We start from the raw sequence: 24,729 nt of genomic DNA, 5'->3' as shown, positions 1-24,729 counted from the left end.
GGAAAACTTTTAATGTGTTTGAAAATAAAGATTTTGAAGTACAACAACTGTTTTGGATCCATACTTTGAAGCTCCTTAACTCCAAATGAACTTATGGTTGATGTTGGTGTAAAAACCTTGAAAAAACTAATGCTCTACGGAAATTTCCCTGACAATTGACTTCTTAGAGGGTGCTTGTGTAACTTGGTTTCTTCCTGCCCCTTTTAAAGTTAATGGGTTTACTAGGAAAGTAGCATTGTATGCGGACGATCTTAGTTTATTTTCCTCTAATGTTAACCACACGTTATCTGAGCTATGTTTGAAGTACAGGTTTTTGGTAAACTGTCGGGGTATCAAGTCAATAGTGATAAGACCGAGATTATGGATTAGAACACCCCAGCACAGGGGGTGAGGCTTGCTAAAGAGCTAAGATACTTGGGAGTAATAATAACCCAGGACATAGGAAAGATCCCAAAACAAACTTAGAGAAAGTTTCGAGGGAGGTGGAGGTTTTATTGAAGAGATGGCAGAGCTTACCGTTATCCCATTACGGGAGAGTCAATCTGACTAAAATGTGTGTCCTTCCCAAGTATGCCTACCTTTTTAGTAATATTCCCTTGGAATTTGATAAAACTGACCTTCTTAAAATACAGGGTAAGAATTCCTCATTTATCTGGGCAGCTAAAGGGATCAGGTTGTCCTGGAAGAAGCTAAGGCTGAAATTGGCTAAGGGAGGTTTGGGTTTGCCGGACCTTCAGTTGTACAGCTGGGTATATCAATTAAAAAACTGCAGGATGTTACTTTTGAAACCAGACAGCTCCCTGATTGGCAGTATGTTTAAAGCTATGCTTTTAGATGAGGTAGGTTTTATGTATAAATTTGGAGCCCCTAAATATTTTAAAAAGATTAGGCTGAAGACTCTATCTATGGCGGCTAAGCTTTGGACGGAGTGTCGGGCATGTTTGGGTTTGTCCTATTATAGGGAATGGGCTCCAGTGTGGGACTCCCCAAGAACACCAGAATGCTTCTTAGAAGCTCTAGCTCAGCCATTAAAGGAGGCTGGAGTCTCACACTGGAAGGATATAATGGATGGATATAACTGTTATCCCTGGAAAGTTTTGGTGGAACCTCACTAGTGGAGCCCTCTTCAGATTTAAATTTCACCAAATTTCTTCATGGTGTGAGAGCCAACGTTAGTTAATCTCAGAGGATACCTCCTTGGAGGATGAGTTGCAAGTCCCAACTGTTAAGAAAAAGGAAGTAGGACGGTGGTACCATTATCTTCTTGCTGCAGCTGATAGAAAATTGAGTGTCCATACCTGGTCTCGGAGAGGTGCATGCCGGGTGAAGATCTGGAAAATTTATGGCAAGTATCCTTAGACATTTTTTATCCATTGATTAAATCTGCTGCACTCAGGAAGATTCACTTTTTCACACTTCACAGGATATACTGGTCGCCTGTGAAGCACGCCAAAATAAGGGGTAATGGAGAGGCTAGAAGGGAGATTTGTAAGCTATGGCGCCAAGCTTTGCCCCCAACCTGGAGAGCCTGGTAGAATGCGGTACGATACTTTAGAGATTTGGACCAATAGGTCAATCAGAATAGGGGTAGAGGATGGTTGGGGTTGTTTTGAAATCTGTTAGATTGCACTGTTGCTGTTTAAATTACTTTGTACTATCCAATGATTATATCTCTTGGTCAGCTCACGATGTGTGATAAAAAAAAAAGGTAGTAGTCCCGTTATTTTCTGGTGCAAAAAAAGAGGTCCCACCAGAGAATACAGACCAATACTCGACCTGAGACTCTTGAACAAATTCATCCGCAAGAAGAAATTCCGGATGTTAGCTCAGCTCCGGATCTTTCCGCTTCTACATCAGGGAAACTGGAAGTGTGCTATAGACTTGCAGGATGCCTACTTCCATGTTCCGGTGTCCAAAAAACATCGAAAGTTTCTTCGGTTCCAAGTGGCCCATAAACATTTCCAATTCAGGGTTTTCTCTTTGGGCTCAAATCAGCCCCCCCAAACTTTTTCTATATGCATGGCAGTGGTGGCAGCCTTTCTCCGCAAACAAAGAATTTTCATTTATCCTTACCTGGACGTCTGGCTCCTGAAGAGCTCTTCACCCTCTCTGCTTCAGAGTCATCTAACATACCGTCTCCCGCTCCTGGGCAAGTTGGGGACACAGGTCAACTTCAAAAAGTCAATCTTCAACCCCACTCAGCAGATTCACTACCTGGGTGCTTTGTTGGATACCGTAAAAGCAAGCATGTGTCCTTCGGAGGACAGACTATCCTCAATCAGGGAGAAATGTTGCAATCTTCTCATCTCTCAACATCCCACAGCCAGACAAGTTTCATCGCTTCTGGGTTCTATGGCTTCGTGCATTTTCATTGTTCCGAACGCCAGATTAAACATGCGTCCTATGCAGCAAGCGCTGGAGGATCAGTGGATGCAGATATCGGATATCTAGGAAGCCATGTGTTTCTCCCTCAGTCAGCCAAGGATTCCTTCAAATGGTGGATGAAACGTTCTCACCTAGTCAAAGCAGTTCCTTTTCATCAGGACCCTCGTGTTCAGACACTCATCACGGACGCGTCTCTTTGGGGTTGGGGCGCTCATATGGGTCCTCTTCAAGTGCAATGACTCTGGTCAGAGGTAGAGCAAGGATATCACATCAACCTGTTGGAGCTGAGAGCTGTACAACTAGCTCTCAAATCACTGCTCCCCTCTCTTCAGTCCAGCTCCCTGTTAGTTCAAACAGACAACACCACAACAATGCATTATTTGAACAAGCAGGGGGGCACCAGGTTGAGACCTCTCTCTCTGGAAGCGCAGGTTATCTGGAAATGGCTTCTCTCAAGAAAAGTTAGTATTGTAGCCATCCACCCTTCAGGAAATCTAAACATCCAAGCAGATGCCCTAGGACGGGACTTCGTTGAAGCGCACAACTGGGTTCTCAATGACGAGGTCACGCAGGACATTTTCCGACAAAGGGGAGTGCCAGACATAGACCTTTTGCAGACGCGGTAAAAACCAAATGCCCCGTCTTCGCATCCGGGTTCCACCAACCAGGCTCACGGGGCAATGCCCTTTTGATAAAATGGTCTCAGACATTGCTGTACGCTGTAAAAACACAATTATTTAAGGATAGGCAAGATGGACACACACAAAGGCTTGTAGAGTGTCTCTTTATTGCCAATGAACTGCAGCTGAGACAATTGTCAAGTAGGACTGCAAAGAGATCTGATTACAGAAAGAAAAAACAGTCCTTATATACGTTTTTCAGAAGCTTCAGACATGTTAATCATTGATATCAGCACCATGGTATGAGCATTTCAAAAATATGTCCACATGTACATTTGCTTTATACGTGACGATCATGACCATACTAATATTAGCCAATTTCTTACGCTACTGCCTCCTGACCTAGAGCTCGAGTCTGTTATTTTGTTTTTGTCAAACAAGCATTGTTTGATCTAGTCAACAGATGCTCGTGCTCTCTGCTTTCTACGCACAATTTCCACTCACGATATTTGCCATGAACAAACACTTTACCCAAGCAGGAGCAGAGCAGATTGACATGTTCCAGATCAGAGAGCCATTTCTAATAATTAACTTGCTGAACCGGCTTCTGTACACAGGTGAAGGCTAGTTAGCCATTACACAAATTGAGAAAGAACATAAGGGACACGGATACATACATTTGCAATCCATTTGTTTTTTGCTGAATTTCAGACAGTTTAGTTTAACCATTTGTGTATCATGGAGCTGTACCTGATGAGTGAGCACATAGTTCGAGGCATGTGGGCTGCTGAATTCATATCTGTGCATAGTCCGCCACCTAGTGTTGGGTCCGGATGATTGCACATTGTTGTCCTGGAAGAGTCTTCGAAGTATCACGAGATAGGTGGCTCCTCCCCTGGACTACAGTGCGCATGGGCATCGCCTCCATCCCCAGATTGTTTTTTTCCGCCATAGGGTTCGGATGTGTTTTCGGTTCCCTCCTTCGGAACCGATAGTTGTTCGATTTTACTTGAGACCAAAAGGTCTTTAGGCTGGGCGTCGGTATAGTTGCGTTCGGGTTCCATTACTGACTCTCAGCTCCAATTTCCCACTGCCCTTCCACGTGCTTCGACGCGGACGGGCCTACACTAACCGCATTTGCGATGGAGCGGACTCCATTCAAGAAGTGTCCGCTATGTCACTCGAAATATTCGCACCTCGACGTGCACCCTGTGTGCAACACATGCTTGTCACCGGATCACCGTGAAGACACCTGCATGGCGTGTTCAAAGTTTAGGAGTAAGAAAACTTTGAAGATTCGCCGGGCTAATCGACTCCAGGCACAGTTGTCGGCTTCGGCACCTCCACCTGATGACATCTTTCAGGAATCGATCGAGGAGGAGGCCGGCGTACAAGAGTCGGACTCTGGCCCCGCGTCCGAGGAAGAGGCCTACGACGCGGACGAGGAGGCCTGCGACGAAGTCTCCGGTGAGGTAGGGGACGACGAACTGATTTGTGCCGCGATGGGAGATAGCTCAGAGGAAGAGCATCCCCAAACGGACTCCGGGGTTTCCCCCCGTCATACGGCCCAGGTCGAGGGATCGCCTTCGGGCCTTACCCGAGATCGTACTATAAGTCCTACGTCCCCGCCTCCGGGCCCGGTCACGGACATTTCTGGCAAGAAACCGAAAGTGAAGCCAACCGGTCCCGCACCCTCGGATGCGAAACCGAAACCGAAACTGGCGTTGGTAAAGAAGGTTCTGGAGGCGTCAACTTCCACGAAACCCAAAATGGCCGACTCGAAGAGCCACGCCAAGATGGCCGACCAAAACAGCCGCGCCAAAATGGCCGACCCGAAGTCCTCTGGGTCGGCGCCGAAGGTGAAGACTTCCGACGCGGCGGCGTCGGCACCGAGAGGGGTCGCGGACCCGAAGACGGCTTCGAAGAAGCGTCACGCCGACGGTGCGACAGGCCAGGGGGCGTCGGCACCGAAGAAGAGGCCTGCCGGCGACCGGGCTCTCGGGGACGAAGAGTCGCTCGAGACGGTTCAGCCCTCGGCATCCCTTACTAAGAAGGTGGGAGAATCCTTGAAGCGGATCCAACAGTCCACTGTGGTTCCCAGCCAGGACACTGTCGTGCCTAGGCCCACGCCGAAGCCTGCCAAGGAACAAACGCCCATCCGTTTTACCCTTCCTCCCAAGTCGGCGCCGAAGGCCTTCGCGCCTAAGCAGAGCGGACATTCTCAGGAAGTATTGACGCCGAAAGCTGCCTTGGTGGTATCGAAGCTTCGGCTCCAACCGCTCGCGGTGGAGGAGCGTCGAGAGGTGACAATCGACGCCAACACCGGAAAATTGTCGCTCCTCAAACGAAAGATTACGTCGGAGCCGCCATTGGAACCTTTTAGGATTCCACTTAAGAGCAAAAAGTACTCGGACTCTTCGGCTCTGATGGAACCTCTGTCTCCACAAGCCATGGAACGCTCGCCGGCCCATTCCCCAGTGCCTGAGGTGGACGAGGAGGACGACGTGTACAACTATCCTGCGTACTCGGATCCGGACGAGGAGCAGGTGCCCTGGACGGCAGGAGACGACACGGACGACCTGCAGTCAGGTCAGGACACTCAACTTTTCGCCACGAAGACGTCCCCGACGGAGGACTCGGCGGCGTTTAATGCATTAATAGAGAGGGCTGCAGCGAACCATGACGTCGAGCTGCACTCAGACCCTGTGGATGCGGACTTCTTGGTCGACACCTTCTCGGTAGCCGAAAAGCAAGTCAAGACGCTACCTATGCTCAAAGGGGTGCTGAAGCATGCACAGGAGGTATTCAAGGAGCCCACCCGGGCGCGGGTGGTCAATCCTCGCATCGACAGGAAGTATAAGGCGGCGCCCACGGATCCCACGTATATTAAGGGACATTTGCCATTGGACTCCCTGGTGGTGTCCAACGCTAGAAAGAGGGCGAATTCGCAGACTACTGGTGATGCTCCTCCCCCAGACAAAGAGTCAAAGATCTTTGAGGCATCAGGCAAGCGCATTGCTGCACAGGCAGCAAACATCTGGAGGATCTCTAACACCCAAGCCCTGCTTGCACGTTATGATAGGGCCCATTATGACACATTAGAGGCCATCCTACAACACTTGCCTGACCAATACAAGGAGGCGGGGGAGATGCTCATTCAGGAGGGTAAACTCATTACTAATGCATCCATCAAATGTGCCCTAGATGTAGCTGACACTGCCTCCAGGGCTATCAATACAAGCGTGTTACTCAGACGCCATGCCTGGCTTCGAATTTCTGGGTTCAAGCCCGACATACAAACCACATTACTGGGTCAGACGGTGAATCCTGACCATCTGTTCGGCCCCGAGGTGGATGCCTCCCTAGAAAAAATGAAGAAAGATACCGAAACTGCCAAGTCTATGGGGGCTTTACAAAGTCAGCAGTTTCGGGGTGGTTCTTTTCGCCGCTCCAATTCAAGAGGCACCTCAAGAGGCCAGGCACCCCAGACCACGCAATACTACAAGGGTAACACCCAGTCCTCGTATAACAACAACAAGGGCAGGGGTGGCTACAGAGGCAATAATATCAAGGGCAGAGGACGTGGAAACAATGCCTCCAGGTCCACCGCCTCCAACAAGCAGTGACGTCTTGTCACTTCCCCCCGATCACACAACACCTGTCGGGGGGAGACTACAGCAGTTCCTGCCGGCGTGGAGGTCCATCACCACGGACAGGTGGGTGAGGTCTCTTATCCAGTACGGGTACTGTCTGGAACTTACGTCCATTCCACCGGACATACCGCCAAGAGGCCGTGCTATGTCCGACGAGCACTTGACCTTGTTGCAGCAAGAAGTACTGATCATGCTGCAAAAAGGGGCGATAGAGCTCGTTCCATTGCAAGAACGGGGAACAGGGGTTTACTCCCTGTATTTTCTAATTCCCAAAAAGGACGGTTCACTCAGGCCGATCCTGGACCTCAGGCCCCTGAACTGGTACATCAACTCAGAGCACTTCCATATGCTCACATTGCAGCAGGTGCTTCCCCTGCTTCAACGGGGGGACTTCCTAGCGATGCTGGATCTGAAGGATGCCTATTTCCATATTCCCCTGCATCCTTCACACAGGAAGTATCTCAGATTCAAGATCTTAGACCAGCATTACCAGTTCAGAGTCCTGCCGTTCGGGGTCACCACGGCACCAAGAGTTTTCACCAAATGCCTAGCGACTGTAGCAGCGCATCTCCGTCGCCAGCACGTCCATGTCTTTCCATACCTAGACGACTGGCTTATTCAGGCAAAGACGGAACAGCAGTGCGTAGACCACGTGTCACGCACCATTCACCTCCTGCACGATCTGGGATTCTCTCTGAACTACCCAAAGTCCCATCTCCAGCCCGCCCACGTGCGACAGTATCTGGGCGCGACAATCAACACTCTGGCGGCCACTGCGCAGCCGAGTTCAGTGAGAATCGCCGGTATCCAGGCGCTGATCCAACGATTCAGACCCCAGACCTCGCTTCCAGCGAGGGTGTTCATGCAGTTGATAGGCATGATGGCCTCCTGCATCTCCATTGTCCCGCACGCGAGACTACATATGCGTCCGCTTCAGGAGTGCCTGGCACGTCAGTGGACTCAGACTCATGGGCAACTGACAGACCTAGTGTTGGTGAGCGGTCGGGCGTACAACTCTCTGCATTGGTGGAATCCACAAAACCTTTGCAAGGGCCGACCATTCCAAGAGCCTGTCCCACAGATCATCCTGACAACGGACGCCTCTCTCCAGGGATGGGGAGCGCATGTACTCCATTACACAGTGCAGGGACTATGGACACTTCAGCAAAGGAAGATGCACATCAATGTGTTGGAACTGATGGCAATCTTCATGGCCTTAAAGGCGTTCAAAGTACATCTGTGCAACAAGGTCGTGTTGATCCGGACGGACAACATGACGGCCATGTACTACATCCAGAAGCAGGGGGGAACACACTCTCCACAGCTGTCTCATCTGGCTCAGAGCATGTGGAAGTGGGCCATTCAGAGGAACATCTTCCTCATGGCAGAACATCTCCCAGGCAAGGACAACCAGATGGCGGATCTGCTCAGCAGACACAGCCATCAGATGCACGAGTGGGAGTTACATCCATCAGTACTCCAACCGTACTTCCAAAGGTGGGGTCATCCAGAGATAGACCTGTTCGCCACAAAGGAGAACGCAAAATGCCAAAGCTTCGCCGCCAGGTTCCCACACCCCCAATCACAGGGCAATGCGATGTGGATGAACTGGTCAGGCAGATTTGCGTACGCTTTTCCCCCAGCACCTCTGATACCGCTGGTGGCACGCAAGCTCAGGCAACACTCGATGACGCTCATCCTGGTTGCTCCAACGTGGGCTCGCCAACCATGGTACACCACGTTTCTGGAACTCTCCGTGGTACCGCATCAAAGGCTTCATCTCACTCCCAGCCTTTTGACGCAGAGCCATGGCGACATTCAGCACCCAGATCCGCAACAGCTCAACCTGGCGATCTGGCTCCTGAAGTCCTAGAGTTTGGCTACCTCGATCTTCCTCCCGATTGCATGGACATCATTCGGGAGGCGAGAAAGCCCACTACTAGAGCTTGTTATGCGGCTAAATGGAAGAGATTTGTCGTCTACTGCGTGGAGCACAGCATTGACCCGCTGGACGCTTCCATTCAAAACATCATATGTTACCTCTTTCACCTGTATCGGTGTAATCTAGCTTACTCTTCCATCCGCATTCACCTGTCGGCTATGGCAGCATACCTCCAAAATAGGCAACACCTGTCACTCTTTAAGGTCCCTGCTATCAAGGCTTTTCTGGAAGGACTCAAAAGAGTCATTCCACCAAGGACTCCACCAGCTCCGGAATGGAACCTCAATGTGGTTCTTACAAGGCTGATGGGTCCTCCCTTTGAGCCACTACACTCTTGCGAGCTGCAGTTTCTGACCTGGAAGGTGGCGTTCTTGGTAGCAATCACATCGCTACGGAGGGTTAGCGAACTGCAGGCGCTCACCATCCAAGAACCTTTCTTCCAGGTACATGCCAACAGGGTGGTGCTCCGCACTAACCCTAAGTTCTTACCCAAAGTGGTCTCGCAGTTTCACATAAACCAAACTATTGAATTGCCGGTGTTCTTCCAAAACCCAGAGACGCTGGCGGAGCGGATGCTCCACACCCTTGATGTGAAGAGGGCCTTGATGTATTATGTGGACAGGACAAAAGATTTCCGCAAAACCAAACAACTTTTTGTTGCTTTTGCCACTCAACACAAGGGAAACGCAATCTCCAAAGCAGGAATAGCTAGATGGATAGTAAAGTGCATTCAGATCTGCTACGCTAAAGCAAAGCGCACTCTCACTATACCACCGAGGGCCCACTCCACTAGGAAGTTGGGGGCCTCTATGGCGTTCTTAGGTAACATTCCCTTAGAAGACATCTGTAGAGCAGCCACATGGTCTACCACTCATACTTTCACCAAGCACTACTGTGTAGACGTGCATTCAAAACAACAGGCAGCTGTTGGTCAGGCTGTTCTAAAAACACTTTTTCAGACTGCTGCAGCTGGCGCGGGCGGCCGCCGCTAATGGAGGGACTGCTATGTATTCTATGCACAGATATGAATTCAGCAGCCCACATGCCTCGAACTGCAAATGCTACTTACCAGTATGCATCTGTTCTTGGCATGTAGGGCTGCTGACATTCATATCGCCCGCCCTCCTCCCCGGCGCCTGTAGCAGCTGCAGTATGTATTCATATACAAACATATGCTCATAGCATGGTCATCACTCACTTCTTCACTCCATCTCTGCCTATGGCTAAAAACAATCTGGGGATGGAGGCGATGCCCATGCGCACTGTAGTCCAGGGGAGGAGCCACCTATCTCGTGATACTTCGAAGACTCTTCCAGGACAACAATGTGCAATCATCCGGACCCAACACTAGGTGGCGGACTATGCACAGATATGAATGTCAGCAGCCCTACATGCCAAGAACAGATGCATACTGGTAAGTAGCATTTGCATTATTTGCAAGCAGGTGAAACACTGAAATTAATGTAAAACTATGGTTCACTTTATTACTATCCATTCATCGAAGGGGGCAAAATAATTTTCCATCTTTCACAGAAGACCCTTTGAACCTTAGTTTAAAATAATTTCATCCCGAATCACCTCAACATTCAATAATTATATTGTCTATTCCTATCATTGTCAGAAATGTCTATCTGCATCAATTCAGTAGTTACTGTTTGCATCAGTATCCGATCTTTTTCTTTTGATACCATCACTGGGCATTTTGTCAGCTGTCCCAATAGTTGACAGCATCTCGACAGGCAATTAATTAATAGAAAACAGCCTATTATTAATTGGAATATTGTTATGAACACCATTTCTATGTACCAGCCCCATGTACTCAACAAACCCCAGAGTGAACCTCCTATATCCCATGTGCCGGAATCCCTATGTGCTTCTCTACCTATATTATGCAGTCGTTTTATTGCTTCCCTAACAGTAACAGAGGAGTCAGGGATATAGGTGCAACACAATGCCCCTATTATTGTACAGACTCCTCCCTTCTCTGCCAGCATCATGTCAAGAGCCATTGTATTTTGTGGAAAACGAATCTCACAGCCTGAAGTTCTACTGTAATATTTTCTAATTTACTTGTTGTTTCATTTATTGTTGCTTATAGTAGTCTGGATAACCTACGTATATCCCTGGAGTTGATAGGTGGACCAATACATAGTATCACCCATTTAAGTATATCACCTGCTATCTCTGATGCTTTATCTCTTTGAGCCACATTTTCTGCCTTTGCGTGGTTCATGTGTTTGTAAGTTCCTTTCGTACATCTTTTATTGCTATAGCAGGTAGTACAAAACCCAGGTGACAACAATCACTCCAATTTGTTGGAAGCCATGTATAAGCTTTTCCTCCACAAATACAATACATTGAGTCACCTATATAAAGTGGAATGCTGTTATTTTCAGCCGTCATTTCGAATGTCATATTACAATTTGCACTATGGCCTACCTGATAGGTACCATTATGTGTAATACAAATACTCCCTATTGCGCTGTGTTTTTTTATTTTTAACTTCAAAAATGGTATATCCTTGTTCGCCTCTTTTGATGGGCCTGCTATCCTGGCGCTTGTATTCTGAGATGGAAAGAGTGGAGTAAAGATGTCAGATAGGGGAAATGTTGCATTCTGTTCTACTACTTCTGTGCAGTTCCCCAATGTCAGACTATCTGCCACATATTTGTTATATGATGCTCCTGCAGGCTTCTCCAGAGGTTTCCCTGCACCAGCAGTACTGTTATTTACATTCTGCAAAACAGCTGTTATCTATATATTTACTATTGTTATACATATAGCATAACAGGATGCTTCAAAAGGCAACAGAACTTGAACGAGGGGCAAGCTTTGGTCTATAGAAGCTGGGAATTGCAAACATATCCAGCAATCTCCCCTTGTTAATACCTTAGTGGTATGATGCAACATAGTCACAAAGGAATTGTGATGCATGTCCTCCCTGTGGGCAATTTCCTCAGGTGACAAAGTGTATGCAGGTATGGTAGCAGGGGTTGTTGGGACTAGCTGTTCCATGGGATAGAATACATCCAATAGATTGTAATTAATGCTAGCAATAATAGACAGATTATTACCCCAGGTATGCACATTTTAGATTTGTACAATTTTTTCTCCAGTTTTAGAACTGTATATTCCCTATGCATACCTATGTATTCCTATACTTACTTCAATTAGCTGTAGAACTATTAATGACGCTATGTTGTGAATTATCACTGTAAATCTTTACAATAATATAAACTAAACATACTAAAGGCATAAACACATATAAGGTGAGGTTATAGTACACAATATACTGAGAACAGTTATTCGTTAATATTTCAGAGGGCCTTTGAGAACCCCTTGGTACTTCCCACCTCCCAAAGATATGCATGCAACTTTTGTAATGTACATCCCTTTGGTCATGTATTTCGACCTCTAAGGCAGCCACACTTATTTTACAGGAGTGTGCACTGTACCTCACCCCAAAGGTAGCCGTTTAAAGTTGGCTGTCTTGACGACCTGGAAAAAGTTATTTGCTGGATACTGCAACAGCACGGGTGCTCGCAGTGACAGGAGTACTCGCAAATACCTCCTGGATCAGTTCGCTACTTATTGCTGCAGTGGCACGGGCACTTTGCAGTGACAGGAGGACTCGCAAATACCTCCTGAATGAGTTCATCTATTCAATGCTGCAATGGCACACTCTTTGCTACACAACGTTCTTTTAAACCAATCACTCCCTGATGAATGTTCTTACACTTTTCTTGTTATGCAAACAAGCTATTACCCCTGTTGGTAGTGTGCAATATACCCTAGTTCAATTTTCTCAGTCTGAAAGTATTCTACCCAAAGCTTCTTGTAATGCTGTACTGTTTAAATCTCACATTAATTGATATTCTAGCTGATCAAATACTTCCTGAAGGTAAATAAGTGCGCCTCTGTTGTTTTCCTCACTACTATTCTCGAAGTCAAGGATGGGTGTCAAAATATCAGTTAGGATAATATCTCGCAGTAATACTCCGTCTATTTCATGTAGAAGATCAGTTACCGGAATTACTGACATTTAATCTCCTTCTTCTTTGTGTACCTCAAATTGTACCTCTTATCCTCTTTAATCAGTCCTGGTGTTGGCATGTGTTGCTGACCTGGGTCTTGGCTGGATGTAGTCTCAGGGGGTATGGCTGGCGTGGATCCAGGATTTGTTGTTGGTGCACTTTGCTGCCGTCTTTGTTGCGAGCAGGACTTGCTCCGGACCCTTCCAGCGAACTTGGAGACAGTTAGACCTCTGGAAGGATTTTATCAGCGCCCAGTCTCCTGGCATATACTTGTGCCCTTCAACTTGCAGTGGCTCTGGAAGTGTCCCCTTCACCTGCTAGTTCATAGAAGCAAGAGTATGTGTAAGTGACATGCAGTAATCATTCAACAATTCATAGGTCATCATAGGCAGAGCATGTTTGTCTGGAACTCCCCACGCTACCATTGGCAACCCAGTGACTATTTCATGTGCACTGAGTTTGGTCTTTGCATCTGGTGTGCCATTTCTGGTGACAATGTTGATAATATTGATACTACATTTGGGACAATCGGGAACTGTGGCATTACAATCTTATTTATTTCTCTGAGATCATCTATAAATCTGTAACTCTTTTCATCAGTATTCACATCCCCTTTTTTCAAAACTGATAGAATTAGACTGTTGCAAGGACTGCCTGTTATGTCTTTCACAATCCCTTCCTTTAGTAAGTCTGTTACTATATCCTGCAACCCCCTTTAGACCTTGTGGAGCTATTTTGTACTGTGGGATCCTTGGTAATTTCACATTCTGTCTGACTGTTATTGTTACAGGTGTGAGGTTTGTTCTCCCAGTATCATTCTTATGTTTCGCCCAAATTCTTGAATCTATCTGGTCCATTATTTGTGCTGTTATATTCTTCATTCCGATTGACAGAAAACAGTTGCCCATTTCCTCTGTCATTGGCCCATCCACTTCCAAGAAAACTCTGTCTGAACTACACTTAATAGTTGCATTCATCTTTTTTAACAAGTCCAAACCCAACAAATTAAATGTGCATTTGTCTGATATTAGAAAGGAATAGGTGTCCTGTATTAGGCCTATACTGTATTTCAAGGGTGCTGAAATTGGGCTTGTTACAGGTATGTTAGTGAATCCCACTGACTTATTTATTTTTCCCGAGAGAGGGACATCTGGAAACTTTTTCTTTGTCATGGAGGAATTGGTGGCCCCTGTATCTATTAATAATTCTACGGGTGTACCTTCAACCTTGCCCAGTGTGATCTACAGGGATTACCATCCTCTGTAGTAACTCTCTTGGGCCTCCCTATTGATCATAATAGTCTCATTCCCCTGGGGGCCCTTCTTGATAGATCCCATCATACGGGAGATGTACCTGCATTTTTGGTGTTTCTGCATTATCAAAGATGTTTGTCTGGGGGAATATTGGGTCGGGCCAGGAAGTGAGTCACGTCCTTGTTGTTGATATCCAGCTCTTCCCATACTCCTTCCCCGGCCTCTTGATCTCCCCATCCCACCCCCTCTTTGTGACTGTTTGAGGGGGTGGTTGGGCTCTCCAATGATCTTCTTCCCCATAAGTAAAGCATCCCCGTATGTGTGTCTGCTCAGTTGTGGTGGTGTTGCTGCTGATAGTGCTGTTGTGCTGGGGGAGCCGAGAATTACCTTTGTGGGCCTCCGCGGCCTCTTCCTCTCCCCCTGCCTCTTTGCCTATGGCCACTATACTGGTGTACCTGCTGTATTAAAACCTTTGTTTTTAGATCCTTTATTTTGTTATTTTTAAATTGCAAATCCTTTTTTCCTAGCATCTCGTAATACTATGCTAATTGCTAATTTCTGTCAGTGGCTTGCATGACCAAGTTGGGTTGTATTCTAGAATCCCTTTCTTTATTTTAGGTTTTAATTTATTAACAAAGCAGGAGACAAGTGCGCTTTGTGTTGCCCCCTTTTCACTGTCTAGCCACTTCAAACTGTGAACACTTTCTGTATTCTAGCGAAAAAGACAGACACTGTTTCCTCAGTATCCTGGATACATCCATTTAGCGTTGACCAATCTATTTGTTTCCTTGGTACCAGTACATTTACTTTGGCCATTAGTTTGCCAGGTAATCTTTTAATATCATCTGGAATGTCTTCTCCTTGTTCCCTTGTTGCTTTTATAACATTTTCCCATTTTATTTCTGAACATTCATCACCTTCTCTTCTTATTTTTCCCCAAATATCTGGTGGCAATATTATAGAAAACATTTGTTCTATGTCTTCCAAGGTAAGAGTGACAACTCGCAGTATTATTTCTGTTTGTCCATACCATTCTTCTCTATCTTGTCTAATATCTGGAAACTGAAGGGCGAATCTGTGTAATTCAACGTTAGACCATAGTGTGTGAACTTTAATAGTTGGTTTCCCTGGGTGTTTTCCTGGTACTTCTCTCAACGGCATGGTGAGATTAGGTGAAAGAACACAAGATGTAGATGACTGTTCTTGTTCTCCCTCCTGTTTACTTTTTTTCAACCGTTCACATTTCCTTTCTACTAATATTAGTGTGTCTAACCATTCAGCTAATATCTGGAGTGCATCTAATTTTTCTCTGTCTAATGCCCTTACATCGTCTAATACTGTGTTAGTGTGGTTACGGGACAAATTGTCTGCTTGTGGGTAACCGTCTTGAGCAGGCCAATATTTCCCTCAATTTTAAACCAGCAAAACACCTTGCTATCTAAAGTTTCCAAAGCGCTGCGTTGGAGTGTGGGTGTGAATTCAGTTGGGAAGCATTTGTGTATCATGGAGCTGTACCTGGTGAATGAGCACATATTATTTGCAAGCAGGTGAAACATAGAAATTAATGTAAAACTCTGGTTCACTTTAATACTATCCATTCCACAAAGGGGGCAAATCAATTTTTCATCTTTCACAACTCTTTTCCACCAATTCCGTTGATTCCTGCAGTGATCAACAAATTCTACAGGTCCAACACCAGAATGATTCTGATAGCTCTGGAGTGACCTCGTCAGTAGTGGTACCCGGACCTTCTTCAGCTGTCAGAAGTTCCTCACAAGAGGTTACCATGTCGCCCAGACTTGTTGACCAAGAACGACGGGAAGATATTTCATCCCAATCTATCATCCCTGAGATTGACGGCATGGCTCCTGAAGTCCTTCAATATCGACATTTAGACTTACCCTCGGAATGTATGGACATTCTCAAGGAAGCTAAGAGACCTTCCACCAAGAAATCCTACGCTTTCAAGTGGAAGTGTTTTTACTTGTGGTGCAGGAACAATGGGCATGATCCAGTGCGTGGACAAAAGCAGGTGATCTTGCCCTATTTACTGCATTTGGCCAATTCTGGTCTGCGATTCTCTTCCATAAAAGTTCACTTAGCAGCAATCACTGCTTACAGAAAGTCTCCTACACAGGTGTCCTTTTTCCAGATTCCAAGAGTTAAAGATTTCCTGGAATGGGATAAAGAAGGTTTATCCACCGTTTAGGTCTCCAGCGCCACCTTGGGAGCTTAACGTTGTTACTTCAGTATTGGAGCTTTCATAGATTCTCCTGCCTGAATCATTCCCCGTCGTCGATAGGGGAGTCTCCGGTATATAAAAATGCAATGCTTTGTTGGATAGCAAACTGAAAAGAGGCCTAGGCCCATTTCCCTTTTGCAACCCATAACCTTCATTATGTAAAAGAGACCAAATTTGTCCCTGAACCAATCAGAGCATCTCACCCTCTAGAACACTCCTGAGAGAACGTTTTGACCCTCAGATTTTCTACCGCACGTTGTGCTGGGGAGTCTCCTTTGAGCTCTGCTCAAATTCTACTTTTTCAGCTAGATATTATGTGTTATATGGCCTGAGAAGGGTGTGGTTGCGTGACGACTGGGTTAGCTACGATTGGTAAGCTGCTTGGTCCGAGAATCCGGTCGTTACAACTATCACTAGAGATAACCTCCTTTGCTGGCCTTTAGCTTTTGAAGCCATGTCAAAAGGCACCCTTCACGATCCCTCAGGGTCTTACTTTAAAAGGTACAACATACCTTATAGTCTTTAGCTTGATGATCCGGGTAAGGAAAGTAAATACAATCAGCATGAGGGTCATCCATGTAGACCCTCTTTTTGGAACAGGTGGCACAGGCTCTAAATAAACCTTATTTCTCCTTCCCAGGCATTCTCAGAAGAATGAAGTAGGAGGCAGCAAAAAAGAGTATAAATCCAGATGAAATTCCAAGAACAAAGTTCTCAAATCAGGCTGAAAAAGTAGAATTTGAGCAGAGCGAGAATTTGAGCTATTGCCATTGCAAATGACAATGCCTTTTATTTATCTGTTTTTAAAAACAACACATAAATAAAAGGCATTGTCATTTACATTGCCAATAGCTCAAACTCTCGTAAATGCGAGACCTATTGCATTGCAAATGCTTGTGCATGTAAGCAGCAGCAGCATTCTTGCTATTTGGGGAAAAAATAATATTCCCAATAACACAGAACACACAATAGTAATAAATAATTAGCTACTCACCAAGCCCCACAACCTCAACACCTAGCAGGTCCTGCTCTCGGTCCAGGATGTCGGACCTCCGGTGGGTGGGTTTGTTATGGATGCACTGCACCTCAGAACAGCGAAGCACTGCCCCGCGCACCCTCGCCCACCGCCGGTGACCCTCCTGGATCCCGTACCCAGACCCAGGCCTGCTGCCAGGGTTAAGGTGAGGTGGCGCTGCGCAAAACAAAACAGAGCAGCCACCTCCAGCTCAGAAAATAAGGCCCGTGCTGCACCCATTCTGGGCGGCGCCTTTCGCAAGGAAGGCGGCTCCTGGTCGCACTCTGCGTTGTCTTCTTACTCTTAGCCATGGTTCTGGGGGGCAGGGCGGAAAAGAAAATGTAGAAGTACAAAATAAAGTTAGGAGAAGAAGTAGGTAAGTAAAAAAATAAGCAAGTAATAGAAAAACAGTACGAAAATGCAGTAAAAGTACAAACAAATCTCAAAATATCGACTTAGGAAGAGAGAGGGATAGATAATAAAAAAGATTTAAAAAATGTTTCAGGAAGAAAGGATTGAAAAGATAGAGGGAGGATTGAAAACAGGCCCCAGAACCAAAACAAAGTGTAGAAAAACAGGATGGCCGCGCCCATTGGCAACCGCGCGGTGAAGTTTGCACGATATTTCCCCCAAGCACGCAATCCGCGTTGCCTAACGTCAAAAACATCTTGCGATGAGTCGCAACCGGGTGGAGTAATGGGCGGAGCAAGCAACTCCGCCCGCTCATGGAACTCTGCGTAGTGTTGCAGAGGTATTTTTATGCTTCGCGGAGTTCCGCAGAGTTCTGCGTAGCACAGCTACGCAAATTCAGCCCAGGCTTCATTTTTAGAACTTTCTCAGGATGATTGTTCCGGGTAAAAGTCATGTTTAATGTGGGTCCCAGTGTGCTAGTATATAAAGCCTTTAAACTTACAGTCACCTTCCAGAATTAGACAGGTAACTCTTGAAACAGTTGTCTTTTTGGCTGTCACCTAAACTTGCAAGATTAACATCCTCTATTGTCTGAGGAGTCTTTCTCTGGGGGTCATTTAGTATTTGACAGATGTGGTGCAGACGCCTTAAGGTGGCAGAAGCCTCATTGACCAAACCAGGTTCCTCTGCTCTATGCAGAGCTGGGGAAACACTAGGTTTCCAATGGCAAAGCCTCAGATGCCTCCACTTGTGGAAAACCTTGATTGACCGCCTTCAGCAAACATTTCCACTAGTGCAGCCAATTGAGGGTATTTAGGACAGTCCTTCTGAGGTACCTTGTTACTGTTCATGACCACCTTGGAAAACCTGGCAGTAACAAACAAGAAGGAACAGCATTGACCCGCATACCGTGCGAGAAAACTGTGTTTGAGGACAATTGAATTTTTGTTCTGCAGAAATAAGCACCCAATTTGGGGGGGGGGGGGTGTCGGGGAGTTGGCAGGGTGTTTCTGCAAAACAAAACAAGAATGCTTACTGTACATCATGCATGGTGAGTGGCTAACATTTCAATTCTGCCTAAAGGGCTTTTGCTCCAGTGGCGAAAGAACGATCGACAAAATGATCCCCATCTTGTTTGCGGGGACCCCTAAGTGTAATGAACAGTCTGCTGCCAAGATGGAACAGGCTATTATGGCCTCTGCCAACCTTGCCGCTTTGTGTAATGTTCACCATAATCTAGATGACACCAGAAGCCGATTTAGGGAGTCACTTATTAAGGTTGTAACTGAGATATCGATAAAAAGAAAAAATTTGCTTTCCAAATCCTACTTCGTGTGCAAAATTAACTCTTTAATAATGTCATTAAGACCACTCTCAGTTTTTGTCTAGAAAGAATTCTTTCTTAATCGGATGTTCCATTTATACCACTAACAATGCTGGAGTTCCTAAGAGAGTAACGTTTTAGTTTCCCCTGTGTGTGGGTGGTTGGGTCGTGTGGCCCTAACAACTAGGTTGAAGATTTGTTCTGCTTCCTTTTAGGGAGGATCTGCAGGAAGAACCTTGCCTGTGCTCTCCTCATGTTGCTACAGAGTACAGAAAGGATCTGAACAAGGAGATGCTCTGCTCTTCCCAAACCATCACTGACCAAGATGGGACGCAAACCGTACAAGGCCTCATTGTAGAGCTTTCCAACCTCAAGTAAGAGTACATTGTTTGCAATAACAACATAGAGGGTATATGAGAACACCAGCAAACCAGGAAGATTGTCCTAGCTGGCACTGCACATCATGGTCACTCTGACACCACACAAACAGCCCACTCTGACATAAAAACACTGGCCACTTATACATCACACAGAGTGCTTGGTTTGCCAGATTACAAAATGCCAATTTTGGCATTACATGACCAACCAGGAACACACAATGTATTAATTTCTATGCTTTGCACCAGCTTGTCTGAGGGTTGGTTTGGTTGTGATAATCTATGGGATGCCCATTCTGTACCTAGATCTCAGGCCGCAGTCCCATATCTGTAGCGTAACCCCTGCACCTTGCTTCAATGTTCATAATCCCATTCATGATTTAGATATTAATTCTAACTCCTGTGCTCCCCTTCTTCTAGACGGTGAGACAGAGCCCATAAATGCACACAGCACTCCTGCGTTTACAGTCTGAGGCATCATACACGCACCTAGTGCGTGTTCTGCTTTATGCAGCCCTGTCTTACCAATTGTTGGTTTCCTTCTTATCATGATGGTACTAGGCATTTAACGGTGTGCTTGCTTCCAGGTTTGGCCTTTGTGTGGGAGGCAGGGCATGTCACATTTCTCTCCAAGGTGGTGATATGGGATTGCCATTCAATGATTCAAGCTCAATTGCATGTTTCTCAAACGATAATGGGGATTGGGCCATTTACTTAAGGGAGCTTAGCTCAATCTATCATGACCTCTGTGTACTATAAGCCATTCGGAATATAGCTCATTGTGTCAAAGCTCTTTCGCTTTGGTCATGAAGTGCTTTTGCTCCTGCATTCCAGTCCTGGCCCTGAAAAGTGTGGTGGTGAGGAAACAAAGGGGCCCTACAGGGCCCTCTGGTGCCTCTGTGCCATGGGGTGCATGTAGGAGGGCACATAGTCTGCATGCGCCTCTGTGTTCCTGCATGGAACGAAATGCACAACATTGTGCAGTTCAGTCCGTGCAGGAACATGCTTTGATGTTCCCATTGCGGTGATTATTTTAAAGGCCAAAGAACTGCCCGCCAGTAACTTAAAAAGTTGTTATCTGGCGAGCGGTCTGTCTTGGCTTTGGCAGTGTGGGAGCGGGCGGCTGCGTGGCGGCCCCGCTCCTACACTGCCAAAGTCCTAATAAGGCCCTTGGCCTTTGCTCTGCTTTTTCAGTCCTGCTGTTTCAGATTTTGAGATTCAAATTTATGAACCAGATCAGATGATGAAGTAAACTAATCCAATCCAATTGATTGACAGTTGGAAGGTGTTTATGCCTTTATAGCTTATGGTGTTTCCGACACTACCCTTCCAGGGGTCATTCTTCTGTAACTAGTGTTTCTGTCCGGACAGACCGCTTGGCTTCTGAAATGAGTCAACCTTTCTTCTGAAAAGTAAAGGTCTGGCTATTATCACTTAACAGATTGTGGGTGATAATAGAGTTGCATGTCTCTCTGATCTCATGGATGAGCTCAAAAGTCAATGTGTCTGTTGAATAACAACAGTGCACTTTGAGTGAAACCTTGTAGATTAAGTATGTTGCATTTACATAAACCGAATTTCACACTAACCGTTGGTGGGTTGGTTCCAGAGCTGTCAAGGTCATTGGGGATCAAAGAAAGGGAAAATCATGTTTGGATGCTCTTTTTATTTATTTTGATTTCCCTGATTCAGATTTGTACATTATTGTGCAAGTAAAATGTATTGAAATAAATAGCCTGATAGTCGCAGTTTTGATCATGGGCTTTATTGCTGGTTTCAAAAACTCATCTAAGTCTCAATAAAAATGTTACTTTCTTGGCCTTGTGAGGACATATGTAGCTCATCAGATAAGTGCTGACGTGGCCTGTTGGACTCCCTATAATACTCTCAAAAGGAAAAAAATAAGGAATAACGGATACACTGCCTATAAATATTTTTACTTCAGTGGCACCAACAATCACGTCATAAAAAGGCACACTGTTGTAGTTCCCTGATCAGAAGAAGACGAAATTGTTTCATTTAAGGTAATTGTCACAGGGATGCCTATTTTTAAAATATATTTATTTGTCCAGGGGACAGGATGCTTTAGAAATGTACTCGTTCTTTAAAAAAAAAAAGTTGCCCCTTTGTGTACCCTGAAGTGAGGTAACAAATTATGTCAGCATTCTCATTTTATCAGAGATCTAGCAATAGCTTCTCTGATTATGCCAGCTCATATTAAATCTGGTGTGAATACTAGCAAGACTGTGATTTTGCCACCTTCCTGCAAATCCACTAAAAGTTGTTAAAAGTACTTGGGAAGCAATAGCTCCAAGGTGGGACGTCCTGTGAGTCTGTGCACACCCACAATACAACATGTGAGGGGTATTGACCATCTCTTCTCCTATATCATCCCACATAGAAAAAGGTTGGCTATTTACACCTGACACGCGAAGGAGGAAAACAGGGGGAGGAGGGAAGGTGAATTTGCGGTCGCTCATCAGATTTTCGCATGAGCAAATATATGTGTCTATATTTGCCCCTTGAAAAAATTGAAATCACAAAGGTTTGCAAACCTACTTTGGTAATCTCTTGTGAGGTCCCAAAAATATTAAGTCTACACCAATTCAAGAACATATACCTATGGCTGCACTTTTGTGACTTTCTTTCAGGAATTGGCCTCCTAATTTACATTCATTTTCCCATAATGTTGCCCATAATGGTGTTAATATTCATTATGAATAGTTTTTTTAAAATATTGGCTTGCATTAATTTAATTTGACTAAATGTGTATCAGAGAAGTACTATTTAATGTTGGGCAGTGGTTTAACAAAAATGTTTTTTTTCAAGTTGCAAATTAGTTTAGTGTGTACATTTTACTCTAAAAGCGCAAACTCACTAATCTTGCTTTCATGCTACTGCATGTATTTGTATGTAATCAAGGAGCAATGTGGGAGCATTGTAGGTTGACTCAAATTAATAAATTCTACACTGAAACCACGGTCAGTATTTTAAACTGATCTCACAGCTCATTGCATTTCCTTAGAGCGCTTTCTCTAATAATAAAGGCTTTTGCATCAATGAATTGTTCATCATAACTTTGGGCCTAATTACGATGGCGGTGAATCGGGTTTGTAAGGCCTTTTTCCACCCGCCAGATCAGGATGGCAGACGGTGTGCCTGGCAGATGAACCGCCCGTCCGCCATGGGTCCGACAGAGGCAATCGTTACGGTAGCCTGTCGAACCCATCCCGCATCCACAAAATGGTGGTAGCGCCTAGCAGGCACCGGCCGCCAGATTTGGATGTTGCATCTCCGCCAGCCTGTCTATGATGGTTCAATCGCCATTAAAAGGCTGGGGGTATGTACTTTGGGGCCTGTTGCGGGCCCTCCTTGTACAGGGGAATGTGCATTTTGCACTTGCGGGGCACCTATGGTGCACACTACAGTTCCCTGCACCAGGTGGCACCGCATGGTGCCTGTCACGTAGTGCAGGGAAATGCACAACATGCATTTTAGCATTGCGGCGGGTGCTGCACCCAGCAACATCCACAGCAATGGTAAACATGCACAATGCGACCGCCACAGTGGCGGTAGCATTGTAATGTCATGTGCAGGACCATCCCCATATAGGCGGCCGGTCCCAATCCCCAGGACGATGGCGGACGGACTGCAGTCCATCCGCCATCATAATAACCCCCATAATTTCGATCCCCAAGATCATAAAAGTACAACATATGTAAAAAACACATACAATCACCCTAACAAATGCATACAAAGTGTCATCAGAGATCAAAAAGAAATGTGCAATAATAAAAACACATTGCCAAGTAACCAGTCTAAATATGCATGCCATTATGGGATTAGAAACATATTGACTCCGTATTTTAGTGCAGAAATACAATGTTGGGCCACAAAAATTGAAAGTGCTTTTACGGTGCTTGGAAATCTTTTAAAAGAGGTTAAAATATGACGCGAAAAGAGGAGACTTGCTCTATACTGTTATATTCCATATAGGTACCCCAATATAGGCTCAGGTAACATCGTAACCTTTCACCTATACTCTCCCCTACATTACACACATAACAATTCTTGGGGACTGATCTATTACCTGGATACAACACTGCACACAGAACGCAGTATTTTCCCTGGTAAAAGCCTCATACATTATGCATGAGGATTCTTGGAAACTCAGCAGGACTACCATCTCCTGTATAATAACTACGTATAAAGTCCATTCCCGACGTCATCCTAAGTCCGACAAGTGACCCAGCAAGGTAGAATCCCCGGGGAGACCTTTGGGTATATAAACATCACATCTAGCTGAGACAAGGAGAGGAGATCAGGATTTCCCTGCCGACACACTGTCGCGAGACGCTGAGGTTCCTGCATGCAGATACTCCAGCTCGCAGTGGTCTAACATCCCTTGCAGGGTGTCCACCTCGTGACCAAGACTGGTCCCTCAGTCTCTTACTTCAGATAAAGAGGTGGACTTTATCTTAGAGGGATTCTTTGCTTCACACCTACATACATGCTAGGTATACTTAGGTACATCTAGTTAGGGTAGCATCGTAGAAGTACGCATTTTATTGTCATGTATTTTATATACTTGCTGTATTCATGGTTCTCTTCCAGGGGATCCTCATCAATAGTCATAAGCATTAGAATATTCCCGCCCATGTGCGGGACCCCGGAAACACTATATTATATGTGCCCCACATAAACATACATATATATATATAAATAATATATATATAAAAAACATGCAATAGCAGCCAAATAACATCAGAGCTGAAATATGCTGTGAAGAATTTCCACCATACATGTAATAATAAGCATTAGAAACATGAGAAACAACACCAAAGATTGTTTAGAAACTGTTTTAATGCTTAGAAAGCAGTAGAAATTCTCATAACTCACTGGAAGCATAGGAAGCTCCCAGGCTGCATTGCAAACACACAGTCTAAAAAGACTGAAAAGCTAACCTGTAGCTGAATAGCAAAAACTGACACTGTGCCTTTAAGGCACCCATGACCCCCTGTATCCCATCATGCCCCAGGGGTGACAGTTAGGTCAGTTGTTCTTTCCGGCTCCTTCAGAGAAGGACCCTGGTTACATAGCTCCACTATTTTTCTGGTTTTTCACAGAAAAATACTTCACTTTTGACAACTTTTACTCTTACTTTGACATTTAACATCTAGTCAAGTAAGATACTGCTTTTTTCAGTCACTTTAGTGAACATTTTCTTCTGAGAATGCCTTCACTCTTTGACAAATGTCCTTCTTGTGGCAACAAGAAGGCAAAATCAGACAACCACGACGTCTGCATCTTGTGCCTGCCTGAAGATCATGATCCAGGCACCTGTCCTCATTGTGAGCACCTGTCAGGAAGAACTCTCAAAGACAGGCAGAGGATTTGCATTTATGGCCTGGCTCACAGGGCTTCAAGAGGAAGAACACCGGTGAAGAAAGGCTCCAAGAAGGTTCATACATCT

The 24,729-nt window shown here is 45.5% G+C and overlaps 1 protein-coding gene across 1 annotated transcript in view; it reads left to right on the top strand.

Annotated features, from left to right (window-relative positions):
• The window catches only part of BRME1 (break repair meiotic recombinase recruitment factor 1), a 313,388-nt gene that overhangs the window by 206,299 nt on the left and 82,360 nt on the right, over window positions 1–24,729 (top strand). Inside the window, exon 7 of the mRNA XM_086928376.1 lies at window positions 19,095–19,253. Within this exon, the coding sequence (XP_086784502.1) occupies window positions 19,095–19,253 (159 nt within the window). The remainder of the gene's footprint in view (window positions 1–19,094; window positions 19,254–24,729) is intronic.

Source organism: Lissotriton vulgaris, chromosome 1_1 (genome assembly GCF_964263255.1).
Source record: "Lissotriton vulgaris chromosome 1_1, aLisVul1.2, whole genome shotgun sequence".
Classification (NCBI taxonomy): domain Eukaryota; kingdom Metazoa; phylum Chordata; class Amphibia; order Caudata; family Salamandridae; genus Lissotriton; species Lissotriton vulgaris.
This window is presented reverse-complemented; position numbering and strand designations above follow the sequence as displayed.